Genomic DNA, 13,120 nt, shown 5'->3' on the forward strand with positions numbered 1-13,120 from the left:
TAGTTAACAAATCACTCTTCTTCACGGTCTTCCAGCAGTTATGTAATCTGATGTTGTGATTTTCTCTGTGTCCACAGGCCTGGCAGCCTCCTCCTCAGTTATCAGTCCCATTCTGTCACCAGTTTCCACCAAACTCAAGAGCAGCACTCCAGCTGTCAACAAACCACAGGAGGGTGAGAAAAGTCTGATTCATCACTACTATTTCATCCTCAATGTCCTGAAAATCTAAATATGACTCCTTATTTCTGTCCTTTTAGAATGTTAAATCTGATACAAAGACAACAAGCAGCTGGATAAAAGCAAAATTGTTATGCAAAAATATATCAACAAGACTACTGGTCTACCTCCTGAAATCTTTCAAACTAAATATTCTGTGAAAAAATAAAGTTAAAAACCACAAAACAATCAGAGCTGAGCAAACATTGAAACCAAAACACATAGAAACAACAACCAGCAGGAAAATTAAATAAAAATATATGCTAAAGTATGAAACCAGATAATACTGATTTTATACGCAAACACTTTTAGCTTTAGAAGGTCTTAGTTGTGAAAAGGCTAAAAAGATACCAATTCACTTCCACTGAGGTCGCTGCTGTGTCAGAATATAATTGTTTTATTTACAGAAATTGAGGCCAGGCAAGACATGGAGTCGGATAAGAAGCTGGACAAGCTGGAGAGCTTTTTGGGACGAATTAATAGCAAAGGTATGCAACTAAACGCAATATTAATACAGTATTTATGATAGCGAATCTCTTATTTTTATTTACTATCTATTATAGGTGTGTTTTCTATTATGTACATTAAGTCCTAATGTTGACTGTCTTCATCAGTGGCAGGTTTGCAGGAAACCACCATTACAGTGACGGAGAAGGCGGTGAAGGAGGTGATGAAGCTGGACGATGAGATTTTCTCCAAGTTCTACAAACGCGTTGCAGAATTTCCTCGCATGCCCACCAGGATCGAGATCAGCGAAGACTTTGACAGCATCTTTGGTTCTCACGGTCCAACGTATGAAAACAAAACAAACTTCTTTTCATTCCAGTACAGACAACTGTCTTAAAATATGTTTATTAAAATAACAACCACATTGCAAACCACAAAATCTTACCCAGTATTTTTTGCACAAAACTAAGGAGAAATAATTATTTCTTAATGTTATTGAAAAAGTACTGGTTGCACTTGCAGATTATTTCACCTATAACAAGACATTTTCCCCGTTTTATAAGTAAAATAATCTGCAAGTGGAACTATAACTTTTTCCAACATTAAGGAATTATTGACTTAAAACAAGCTCATATATCTTGCTCAAAAGTTACTTCTAAGTCAGTTTTGTCTTATTTCAAGTGTGCAAAGATATTTTCTCTAGAAACTAAATAAAAACATTGGTCAGATTTTGTGTTTTAATTCTCATTTTGTCTTTTCCATCATGTTCTGTGGCTGTTTTCCCTCCTACGCAGGCTGGCCTCAGCCATGGTGCAGCATAAGCGATCTGTCCGACCATCCAGGAACGTTCAAGCTTCAAGAAATCCTCTTAAAATGCTGGCAGCTAGAGAGGACATTCGACACGAATACACAGAGGAGAGACTGAATGTGGCACAGCTGGAGAGCAAGAGGATGAAGGCTGAGAAGAGTGAGTGTAAGGATTACAGCACCTTATGGTATATCTGTGAGTTTAGGAAGAAGAAAGAGTTAGAAATGACTCACTGTGTTTGCTGTTTGAGGTAAAAAAAAAAAAAAAAAAAACTCCCAGTGGGATATGTGAGGCATTTTGAAAGCTTACAAAGCTAGGCCTTTTTTTAAAACACCAGAAATTGGTACAAAAACACCTCTGACTCATTTTCAAAGCAGTGTTTACACTTGGGATCTTGTTAAATTTATTGAACCACTTTGTAGATTTTAATTTTAATAAAGCACATTTTTCCATCCCTTCAGCAAATAAAAACTCAGATTACTCCGAGGCGGCTCTGGCAGGTCTTGCCAGCAAAGAAAACTTCAGCAGTGTGAGTCTGCGAAACGTCAACATCTCAGAACAGACATCCAACAACAGTGCAGTGCCGTTCAAGAACCTCATGCTGATCCAGGTTAAAGGTAAAAGCTCTGGTTACCTGCAAAACATTTTGTGCTACTTAGGACTAAGATAACTGACGATTAATAGTTTTTTAGACTAACACTATGAACTATTAACATCCACCAGACCTTCATTAGTGTTGCAGTTTGACCGCCATCCAGCAGAGGGCGCCGCTAGTCAGTCTTAAGCGAAGCCCTTTGGTACAGAATTAAAGATGGCGGCCATAACGGAACTGAAAAGGGAAAAAAACAAACAAACGGAGTCCGGTGTGGGACGCAAAATGCACTTTATGCGGTTCTGTTTTGAAAAATAAACCTTACGTTTCACCTTCAGCCGCGCTTGCATGACGAAGCGGGGTCAATTTCTTAACTAGAAATTACTGATTTGCTACGAAGGCGAGGATGTGACGACACCAAAAAACACGATTTTTGAGGGTTGTCGTGAGGTAGTGAACTTCATGCAGCTTAGTCATGTGAGAAAACCAAAATTTTCAGTTTATTCTGTGTATTTAATACTTCTGATGCAGTGTTAAAATTTAATGTTTTTTCTTTATTCAGCATATTATGAAAAACGTTTGCACTTTATGTTATTTAAAACATAGTCAGCCCTTTCAATACACAAGAAAACGTTTGTATCAATTAATACAAGATCAATCAACTTTAGATGGACTCATTAACTGTAACTTTCGTCTCTACCTGCTACACTTTAAATCCATTACATGTACTATTGCCAAAAAACAATATTTGAACATCAGGAGATTAAAATTACTCCAGGATTCATTTTGTAAGTGTAAAGATTTATTTGATAATGTCGATTGTGTCTTCTGCAGGTCGTCGCCATGTTCAGACCAGATTAGTGGAGCCCAGAGCCTCTTCGTTGAACAGTGGGGACAGTTTCGTGCTTGTCACACCAGAGCACTGCTTTGTCTGGATAGGAGAGTTCTCAAATGTGATTGAGAAAGCTAAAGTGAGTATTGTTGCTCTGCTTGGTTGGTCGGAAGTATTGCTGCAATTCTCATATTTAAACAAAAATTATTAATCAGTGATTGTGCCTCTCATCTTCATTCCATTCTTCACATTGACACTTTGACTGCATTCAAACAGTAAACAAATGTGACCCGATCTTTTTACCCAAAAAAAGTCCAGTCTTTGCTAATTCGACAACATATTCGATTGTTTTCAAAGCATCTGCAATCTGAACAGTCATGTCGCATTTTATTCAGCTGTTATGTCATTGATGTGAGACATGCATCATAATTCTGCACCAGAAAAGGGCAGACGTGGTAAATCTGGACGTAAACAATAGCTGAAAATTATGATTATGAAATCTGATTGCAGTCGGGTTTAATTACTAATAGGAACAGCCATGGGGAAAAAACATCAGAGCTGAGCATCAGCTGATGAACGTAGATCCACTTTATTCATTCCCTCTTATGAACACTTTAATTTATTTTTTCCCTTTTTTCCTGGTGATCAACGGCATTTTCACCACATTATGCTTAGCTACAGTCACCCACATCTTTTGGTATTTATCTGGTTTGTTTTTAAGTTCAGAAAGACTTTCTCACATCATCTTCTGATGTTTTTTGGGGGGTTTGTTTGTGTCTGTGCCTAGGCAACGGACTTAGCCACATTCATCCAGACGCATAAGGACATGGGCTGCAGGGCGAGTCAGGTGCAAACCATCGATGAAGGTGTTAACACACAGGGTTCTGATGCGCAGCAGTTCTGGACAGTCCTGGGTGGACAGATGTCTTATAAATGTAAGACTTCAGGCAGAAGCATTAATACCAAATGTTTATTTTTAAATCACTTGATTACTCATTTTATTTTGTTTTTATCAAACAAATTGTCCCATAGCGGCAGGTCCACCAGAGGAGGATGAGCGCTTTGAGAGTGGCATTGTGGAAACCAACTGCATCTTCAGACTGGTGGACGACAAACTGGTTCCTGATGATGAGGAGTGGGGGAAGATTCCTCACACCTGCCTGCTTGCACCCAAGGAGGTGAACAGATGATTTAACACAAGACAAATATAACTTTTATTGGTTTATGACAGAATAAGAGACACTAAAGGTAAATTTCTGCTGTTTTAGTCTGCAGAGTTGTCCCTAGAAAAGGTGCAAATCAAGGTGAAATTTTACAAAGCGTGGAAGTGATTTGTGATAAAATCCAGGTCTGGATAAGAATGGGAAAAAAAAACAGAAATTGATGGAAAATAAAAAAATTATATATCTAAAACTGAAAGCTTTAACATGCATTTTTACATTCTTATAAAAAATGGCAACCTCTGGTCAAAGATGTGAATTCTATGTCAATTCTTCTTGCATCTCTTTTAGAACAAAATTCAAACTGGTAACTAAATATAAAAACATTTACAAGGATTTCTAAGTCTGTTGTGTCCTAACTACAGATCATGAATGAATCATGGTTGAAATAATTTATATCTACGTTTCTTTTGAGACCTTTCTGAGTTTTAGTAAATTGTTGGATCAAACTTTCTGCGTGCAAAATGTTTTTAAAGGATCTTTTAATTAGCTTTTTATTTTCTGCAGATTTAATTACATGACGTATGTGTGTAGTGGAGTGTAAACAGCAGACGATCATGTGAATGTGAATGTTTGCTTTCAGGTTGCATTGCTGTTATTAAACCACACGGCAGCTGCAGAGGGTTAGTTTACAGGATCGCTTTGTGTTCGCTCTGTGAGCTGCAGGTGTTGGTGTTTGACTTTGGCAGCGAGGTGTATGTGTGGCACGGAAAAGAAGTGACCCTACCACAAAGGAAGGTGGCCTTTCAGCTCGCCAAGCACCTGTGGAACGGGACGTTTGACTACACCTGCTGCGACATCAACCCTCTCGATCCCGGAGGCTGCAACACGCTCATCCCCAGGTTAGCGGGTGCTAATTAGGGCTGCAACACGTCTAGTTCCTATGCTAGGAACCTTGTGTGCTCCTTACGCTTTTTTTATAAGCTTCAGTATAAAACTTACACTACAAATTAGGGCTGCAACTAATTGATTATTCTGATGATTGATCGTATAACAAAAATGTTATATCTGAAAAAAGTTGCAGGTTCCAGGACATGTTCCACTCAGGCTGGACTTGATAAGGAGGGCTTCGACCCCTTTCACAGCTGCTTGTTTTTGTAGTTTGTCGTCTTTTGTCTGAGGTAAGTGTGTGATTGAAGTTTTTCATGTCTGCTGTGTTTTTGGTCCACAGGAAGGGCCAGGGCCGTCCTGACTGGGCCATCTTTGGCAGACTCACTGAGCACAATGAAACCATCTTGTTCAAAGAAAAGTTCACGGACTGGACAGAAGTGAAGTCGCCAACGCTGAAAGAAGGAGTTGAGTTTGTAACCGAGCAGAAGGTTCGTTACGTTTTTATCTGTTGTCTTAACTGTGCCGTTTACTCTAAGCAGATGTTGCCAGAAGCAGTCTGACAAGAATTAAAGACTTAATCTGTATATTAAAAAGAACAATTTTCCCCTCAGTCCAGCTAAAAAACAGGTAATACTTTATTTGAAGGGTTGTGCATAAGACGGACATGACACTGCCATAAACATGAGATAACATTTGTCATGAACATGAAGGAGTTTTCATGAATGTTTATGACTGTTGTCATGAAGTGTCATTTGGTAAATAATGACACTTAATGCAGGATTGCATTAAAAGTTGCATTCTCAGTGCTTTAAAAGTGTCAAGTTTACATTAATGGTAAACAATGACATTTTTAATGTAAAGTGAAATTAAAACTTGTATTAAAGTGCATTAAAAGTGTCGACTTTACCAAATACAGTCTTGAAAAATGTAATGCCATGTTTATGACATTGTCATGTCCATCTTATGGACACCTTTCAAATAAAGTGTTCCCAAAAAACTTTATTGCGGCAAATGTTTCATGATACATGATTGCCAAAGTTATTAAGAGTCACTGTGGAAATACTCAAAAGGTGCAGATTGCTGACCTCTGACCTAGACACTTTAGACAACACCAGTTTTCTTCTTGATAACGTCTCTGAATTGTTAATTTTTCCTTGTTTTCTTCCTCTCAGGAGGCTCCTGGACGTGAGTGTCGACCTTATGACACGTCCCTGATGCTGCCTCTCCTCCAGACGCCCATCAGCACCATTCTGGACGGGGTGAACGTGGGCCGGGGCTACGGCCCCGTGGAGTCAGAGGACCTCATGAGGCTGCAGGAGATCAGCACTGCCTCTGTGGACGTGTGGCACATCCTGGAGTTTGACTACAGTCGTCTGCCGCGGCAGAGCATCGGCCAGTTCCATGAGGGGGACGCCTATGTGGTCAAGTGGAAGTTCATGGTTAGCACCTCAGGTCAGTCTCTGCAGTTAAAGCAACACTGTGAATTATTCTCAAAGCTGTAGTATTTAACTTTTGCAATCTGTTTTTCACATATTTGTTAAAACTTTCACCATGTCCTGATCCTGACAGTTTTCTATGAGACAGATAATCTGTGGAAAAAATCAAGCTCCTCTATCTAACAGTGCTACTATTGCCACCTGAAGAAATGTAGTTTCTAGTCAAAAACAACCAATCAGAGCCAGGAGGAGGGTCTTGGTGCTGTCAGTCAGTCTCTTGTACATTCTGCTAAATGTGCTAATGGCAGAGAAACAAGTTACTGTTACAGAAAAAAACATTTGTTTGCCTGAAATTTCATACCAGGATCTGTGTGGGGAATCAGAGAGCAAAGCAGACTTTGTGCGTAGTGTGTACATGAGCTTGATTGACAGCATTAAGACCCTCCTCCTGGCTCTGATTGGTTGTTTCTGCATTGCAAAAACACAAAATGTTACCAAGTATTTTTGGTCGAGTTTCTTGTGCAAATATCTTAGTACAGATGAAGTAAAATTAACTTGCGAGATATAGGAGCTTGTCTTAAGTCAATAAATCTTTAATACAATTATTACAAGATATGACAAAGTAATGAAATAATATGCTTATTTATCAATATTTAGGAGCTATTGACTTAAAACAAGCTCCTGTGTCTTGCTAAAAAGTTACTTGTAAGTTAGTTTTGCCTTACTTCAAGTGTACCAAGATATTTGCATTAGATACTGAACAAAAAAACTGATATATTTTTAGTAAACGTTACTTTTTGTAGCTTTCAATCAGCAAGTATTGTTGACATGTTTTTCAAATGTGTCCCAGTGGGTCGAAGGCAGAACCCCGAAGCGAGGAGCAGCGGGCCAGGGAAGGAGAAATGCTGCTACTTCTTCTGGCAGGGCAGGAACTCGACCGTCAGCGAGAAGGGAACATCGGCGCTGATGACGGTGGAGCTGGGCGAGGAGAGAGGAGCTCAGGTAGAGCCGTAGGGTCGACATCGGCTCTGTGTTTGATCCAGATCAATTCTGAGTTCAACTCCTGTGTATTTCAGGTCCAGGTGCAGCAGGGAAAGGAGCCGCCATGTTTCCTGCAGTGCTTTAATGGAGGGATGATCATCCATGCTGGCAAGAGGGAGGAGGAGGAGGAGAACACTCAGAGTAAGCTTTTGTTTGGCGTCTGTATATTTTATTCATACATTTGTTGACGTAAGTTGTAAATGCTGAATGATTGATGTTTTGATCACTTACTCTGTATTTTATTAAATACTTCTTTACTTTTACTTGAGTAAAAATATGTTGAAGTAGAGTTAAACTTATTTGAATATAATTTTTGAGAACTCCACTGACCTCTGATTATGTCAAATTTCTATCCAGGCGAGTGGCGTCTGTACTGTGTGCGAGGTGAGGTGCCGGTGGAGGGCCACCTGCTGGAGGTGGTGTGTCACTGCAGCAGTCTGCGCTCCAGAGCCTCCATGATCCTGCTCAACATTAATAAAGCCCTCATCTACCTGTGGCATGGATGCAAGTCTCAGCTGCACACTCGCAGCGTTGGAAACACAGCTGCGCTTAAAATCAAGGAACAGTAAGGAGATCTTCTTCTTTTTAATGCCTTTTGAAAAGTTTAGTTGTTCACTCAGTAAAAATCCACAGCCTTTTGTTAAATCCAGTTCATATTTTTCTGTTTGCCAGGTGTCCTCTGGAAGCAGGCCTTCACAGCAGCTGCAAAGTGACCATCCATGAGTGTGACGAAGGAGTGGAGCCTCCGGGATTCTGGGAGGCGCTGGGGAGGAAAGACAGGAAGGCTTATGACTGCATGCTCCAAGGTACGCAGGAGTTTAATGTTTTAGATCAATTAAATATTGACAGTTTGTGCAGTTTGACTGCTGATGTCACGCAGGTAAAAAAAAGTTTAAGTTTTCTTATTAAAAGATGTATCGAAAACCTTTTTTGTCATCAGATCCGGGTAAATTCAACTTCACTCCACGGCTCTTCCAGCTGAGCAGCACATCTGGAGACTTCGTAGCGTCCGAGTTCTTCCATCCGTCCAGAGCTCCAGAGCTGGTCAGCTCTCTGCCGTTCCTGCAGGAAGACCTGTACAACGCTCCGCAGCCTGGTGAGACCAGGACACGGCCTGCAGGAATCCTTCATTTTACTTCATCTGAACATTAGAGTATCATATCAGAATTGTTTTAAGTTCTGAAACCTTTTGGTTTATTTTTTCCTCATTTATGCATTTTTAAAAGTAGCTTTTGTGATTTAATCCATTTCATTTCTCTTTTTGCTGAGTTGAGAAGCAGTGAACTTGTTTAATTTACAGGAATGTTACAAATCCTCACTTTCTGTCATAACTATTTTCGTCTTTCCTGCAAAGCTCTGTTTCTGGTGGATAACTTCCACGAGGTCTACCTGTGGCAGGGCTGGTGGCCTCAGGACAGCGAGAGCACCGGCTCGGCCCGCATCCGCTGGGACGCAGACAGGAAGTGTGCGATGGAGACCGTTCTGCAGTACTGCAAAGGTGAGCAGAAAGGAGCCTTCGCCTACGACTGCATGCAGGTGTGACCTGTGCAGGACGATTGTGCTGTGATGTTTTCCTTCTTAATTTGATTGATTTCAGTCTCGGTAGATCATTTGATTTTGCAAAGTACATTTTTTTCTTCTGTTAACTTTATTGCGGTTGTTCTGATGTTTTTTCCTGCAGAGAAGAACGAGAAGAAGCCTCAGAAGTCGTATTTGATCCACGCAGGTCTGGAGCCGCTCACTTTCACTAACATGTTCCCCAGCTGGGAGCACAGGGAGGACGTGGCTGAAATCACAGAGAGAGTAAGACTAAAAAAACATGTACAATCATTTTCTATGACCAGACTCTTTACGGTGCCGTGTTAAAGTGTTCATACCCCTTTAACTTTATTCCTTTTACATAAAAACGCTTAAAGGTGACCTATTGCGCTTCCTTGAACAGATTAGGATAGATCTGTTGAGACCCAAATGGAAGCATAAAAGTACTCAGAAAGTGAATTTTGTATAATAGATCCCCTTTAACAGGGATTGGTGACCATTTTGTTTGAAAGTATCAAAGTAACTGCGGATTAATTTTTTTGTCCAGGTTTTATTGGCTGTTTCTCTGACTTCTTTCCCGTTGTTGCTTACAGGAGGCGGAGGTGTGCAACCAGATCATCCTGGTGGAGGACGTGTTGGCCCGACTCTGTCAGAACATTTACCCTCTGGCTCAGCTGCAGGCCCGGCCACTGCCAGAGGGAGTCGACCCGCTCCGCCTGGAGATCTACCTCTCTGACACTGACTTTGAGGTCTGTTGGAACACAAAAATACCACATTTACCTCCAGGTTTATTTAATAAGACATGAATCAAACACTGGAACGGAACAGAATCATTCTGCAACCAATCCAGTATGAATTTATCAGTGAATTTGATAAAGCCAACAGTGTCTAAACAAAGTAAAAGAACTTTAACTGAAATAGATTGTACAACTTTCTGTTTTTGTTCTTCTAAAAACTACTAAGTTATCATATATTTCAACAAGAAATGTTTCACAGTCAATATGGACACCCATGTGATTCATCTGACTTCATCTTTCACTTCACAGACTAATTTGTAGGTGGATTCAGGTAAGAGCAGCTCCTGTGATTCTTCAGACTGGGGACTTTACCTTTCTGCATGTCTGCACTCTGTTCCTCTTTCACGGTAGATTTATAAAATAAATCCTGCCTCTTCAGTGCATTTCCACATGAGGACAAAAACGTCACGCTCTGCAGAAAGCTCGCAGGTGTTTAAAATGATGATTTCCTGTTTTTTAGACAAGGTTTTTAAACCGGTTGTGGTTTAGATTGCAGATAAAGAATTTTCAATCCTATTTTAATGTATCACAAGTCACAAACTGGAGACTTGAATAATAATCTGGATTTAGTCTAGGTTTTACACCTGAAATAGCCCTTTAATCACTTCAGCATTAGTTTAATGATTTGTGAAACATGGATGTAAATCTCATCTCAAGAAAAAATCCAGAATCTTTTATCTGGGACAGTACAAGATTTCTAAATGAAAAATTGTGTCACCATTAATACAAGATTATTACAAAAGGTTCTGTTTTCTCTTCAGTGAACACAGACATATTATTTTAACATAAAATGTTCAAATATGTTGTTAAGGTTGGTGCAAAGCCTACTGAAGGCAAACCAAATAAATATGAAAACGCGACGTAGTGATTTATTTTTTCCCTCCTTTTATGACTGAGTTTAATCTGATTTTAAATTATTTGTTCAGCTGTAGTTCATCTATCCGACACTCCTGCATCGCTCCTGTTGTTCTCGTCACACACACACAAAAGCAGCACTTTTCACCTGTCGTTCTTCTCTCTCTCTTTGAGTAAAAATACACCTCAGTGACTCACCATTTGCTGCACAGTTTGACTCACTTTCTGTTTGTGGAGCACAAAACAAAGGCACTAAAACCAGCAGAATGAACGCATGCCATATCCTGTCAGAGTGATGTCCGTCTGCTGAGTGTGTCAGCATTCGAACTCTCCAGTTTCTTCCCGACAAACGGAACAATGAAATGTAACGTTGGTATTTACATCACAACTTTCGGACACTTTCTGTCTGTTGTGGATCATTATTTCAGATCTGACTCTAATTTTGTCCTCGGTTGTCTTGGTTGGTTGTTGTGTTTTAAAAGATTTCAGTGAGTGTTTAAAAGTGGGTAGAAAAGTACAAGACCTTCATGAAACATTTATTTTATTAATGTAACTGTTGAATTGTAAATAAAATCTTCTTTCTACTCCTTTTTAAATGTCACATAAGTTGATAAAGACGGTTATTTGCTTTGACCAGTACATAAAAAACACTAAATCTTACCAAGTATTTTTGTCTAGTTTCTAGTTCCAGTATCTTAGTACACTTGAAATAAGACTAAACAAACTTATAGTTACATTTTCATCAATATATATGAGCTTGTTTTATGTCAACAATTCCTTAATATTGATTTTAAAAAGTACTGGTTCCACTGGCAGATTATTTCACTTAAAACAAGACATTTCCCCATTTTACAAGTGAAAATCTGCCAGTATCTTGCTAAAAAGTTACTTGTAAGGTTTTTTGTTTTGTCTTATTTCCAGTGTAGTGAGATATTTACACTAGAAACCAGACAACAATACTTGGTAAGATTTTGCTTTTCCAGTGTGTATGTAGTTAACATGATTAAAAAAAGGAAAAATTACTCTTAGAAGTAGAGGTGTAAAGTAATACTTCAATGGTAACTGATAGTCCAGATATTTTGACCTAAACAAGTAAAAATATAAAAAATAAAAATCAGAGCAATTTGTTAAAAAGGGCTGCATTCCATGTCTGCATCTGTGCATGTGGTTTGGTATAATGTGTGCAAAACCAGAACTCTAAATGGAATGCAGCCTTTGCTAACAGACCAACATTTCTGCAGCCTGAAACTCTCACCTATCAGGTTAGTGAGACACAAACCGTCCCAAGTGCAAATAAACTGTTTATTCTTGCAACTTTTCTATTTTATTCCTCTGGCTCTTTCCATACGCTCTTCCTGTGCATTTGTTTGTTTCTTTGGGACAAATGTAAAAGCCATTTTTTCAACTTTTATTGTTGAACAAATGGCTGATGAGCACTGCAAGGGTAATTACTGATGTAAACAGGTGGTGGAGCTAGGATCAGTTTTACCACCAGGGGGTGACAAAGGACACCTGCAACCCTGGCAGTGGAACGAGGAAACACACAAAAAATATTTCAATACTGTACTTGATGATACACTCCGGCACAGTCTCATGACATACTGTCACAACATGGTTACGGTTCTAACAAACCTATACAAATATATGTTATTAAAATTACATACAGCAGCATTAATGTAATTTTGGGTTTATTCAGTCTTGCTGCAGGATATCCATATAGATCCACTTACAGCAGAATTGAAAGTTGTCCTGAAGCACCTGTTTTCTGTCTCCATCTGCAGAAAGGCTTGGAAATGAAGAGAGAGAACTACGAACGTTTACCAGGGTGGAAGCAAGTGAACCTGAAGAAGGCCAAAGGACTGTTTTAAGCACTTTTATTTTATTTTTTTTTACTGAAGATGGAGAGAACAAGTGGAAGATTGGAAGCCTGAGACAGGAATACCAGAAGACATCATTTTCAAAAAATCCTACATGAAAGATTAAACCGAAGACGAGTGTTTTTCTCCTCAGCTGTGTCAGTATTAAACAGAATTAAATCTGTGTGGTTTATGAGCAGGTTAAAAAAAATCCTCGCAGTGATTCATTTGTGGTCTTTAAGCTCTCTTCCCATCACTGAAGTTGTCACTTGAGGAAGGAAAAACTTTAGACGCTTGTTGTCAGAGTGCCATGCTGTGGCTGTGTGTATGCGATGCGACTGTACATAATGTTTGTGTGACTGTTTCTTGCTGTAAATGTGAGTGTAAGCGACTTTGTACCCTTGTAAAGACGAACATCAGGTGTTGCAGAGAAAAACAAAAGCTGCCATGCCTCATAGATGACTCCAGATCGACTTTGCTGCTGTGGCAGAGCTGAATGCCAGAGAGGAGAGTTGAAACGAAAAGAGAGAAAACACAGTGCCTTGCTTTTTGTGTACAGTTTATATACAGAAATTCTAGTCTGCATTTTTAAAGACTTTCTTTGTGATATAAGACATAGTGGATTAAATTAAAAATGATGCCCAAGCGAA

At 39.4% G+C, this 13,120-nt stretch overlaps 1 protein-coding gene across 1 annotated transcript in view; it reads left to right on the plus strand.

The window, feature by feature from the left end:
• The window catches only part of svilb (supervillin b), a 40,669-nt gene extending 27,549 nt beyond the window's left edge, over positions 1-13,120 (plus strand). Inside the window, exons 21-40 of the mRNA XM_014967336.2 lie at positions 78-173; positions 624-704; positions 831-1,008; positions 1,458-1,630; positions 1,933-2,088; positions 2,898-3,034; positions 3,683-3,830; positions 3,928-4,073; positions 4,782-4,957; positions 5,287-5,434; positions 6,119-6,398; positions 7,233-7,384; positions 7,459-7,564; positions 7,781-7,988; positions 8,096-8,229; positions 8,364-8,519; positions 8,778-8,921; positions 9,105-9,226; positions 9,556-9,711; positions 12,396-13,120. Coding sequence (XP_014822822.2) covers positions 78-173; positions 624-704; positions 831-1,008; positions 1,458-1,630; positions 1,933-2,088; positions 2,898-3,034; positions 3,683-3,830; positions 3,928-4,073; positions 4,782-4,957; positions 5,287-5,434; positions 6,119-6,398; positions 7,233-7,384; positions 7,459-7,564; positions 7,781-7,988; positions 8,096-8,229; positions 8,364-8,519; positions 8,778-8,921; positions 9,105-9,226; positions 9,556-9,711; positions 12,396-12,482 — 2,984 coding nt within the window. The 3' untranslated portion in view covers positions 12,483-13,120. The remainder of the gene's footprint in view (positions 1-77; positions 174-623; positions 705-830; positions 1,009-1,457; positions 1,631-1,932; positions 2,089-2,897; positions 3,035-3,682; positions 3,831-3,927; positions 4,074-4,781; positions 4,958-5,286; positions 5,435-6,118; positions 6,399-7,232; positions 7,385-7,458; positions 7,565-7,780; positions 7,989-8,095; positions 8,230-8,363; positions 8,520-8,777; positions 8,922-9,104; positions 9,227-9,555; positions 9,712-12,395) is intronic.

The sequence above is a fragment of the Poecilia mexicana genome, unplaced genomic scaffold (assembly GCF_051168715.1).
Source record: "Poecilia mexicana isolate PSO_F unplaced genomic scaffold, ASM5116871v1 scaffold_17, whole genome shotgun sequence".
NCBI lineage: Eukaryota > Metazoa > Chordata > Actinopteri > Cyprinodontiformes > Poeciliidae > Poecilia > Poecilia mexicana.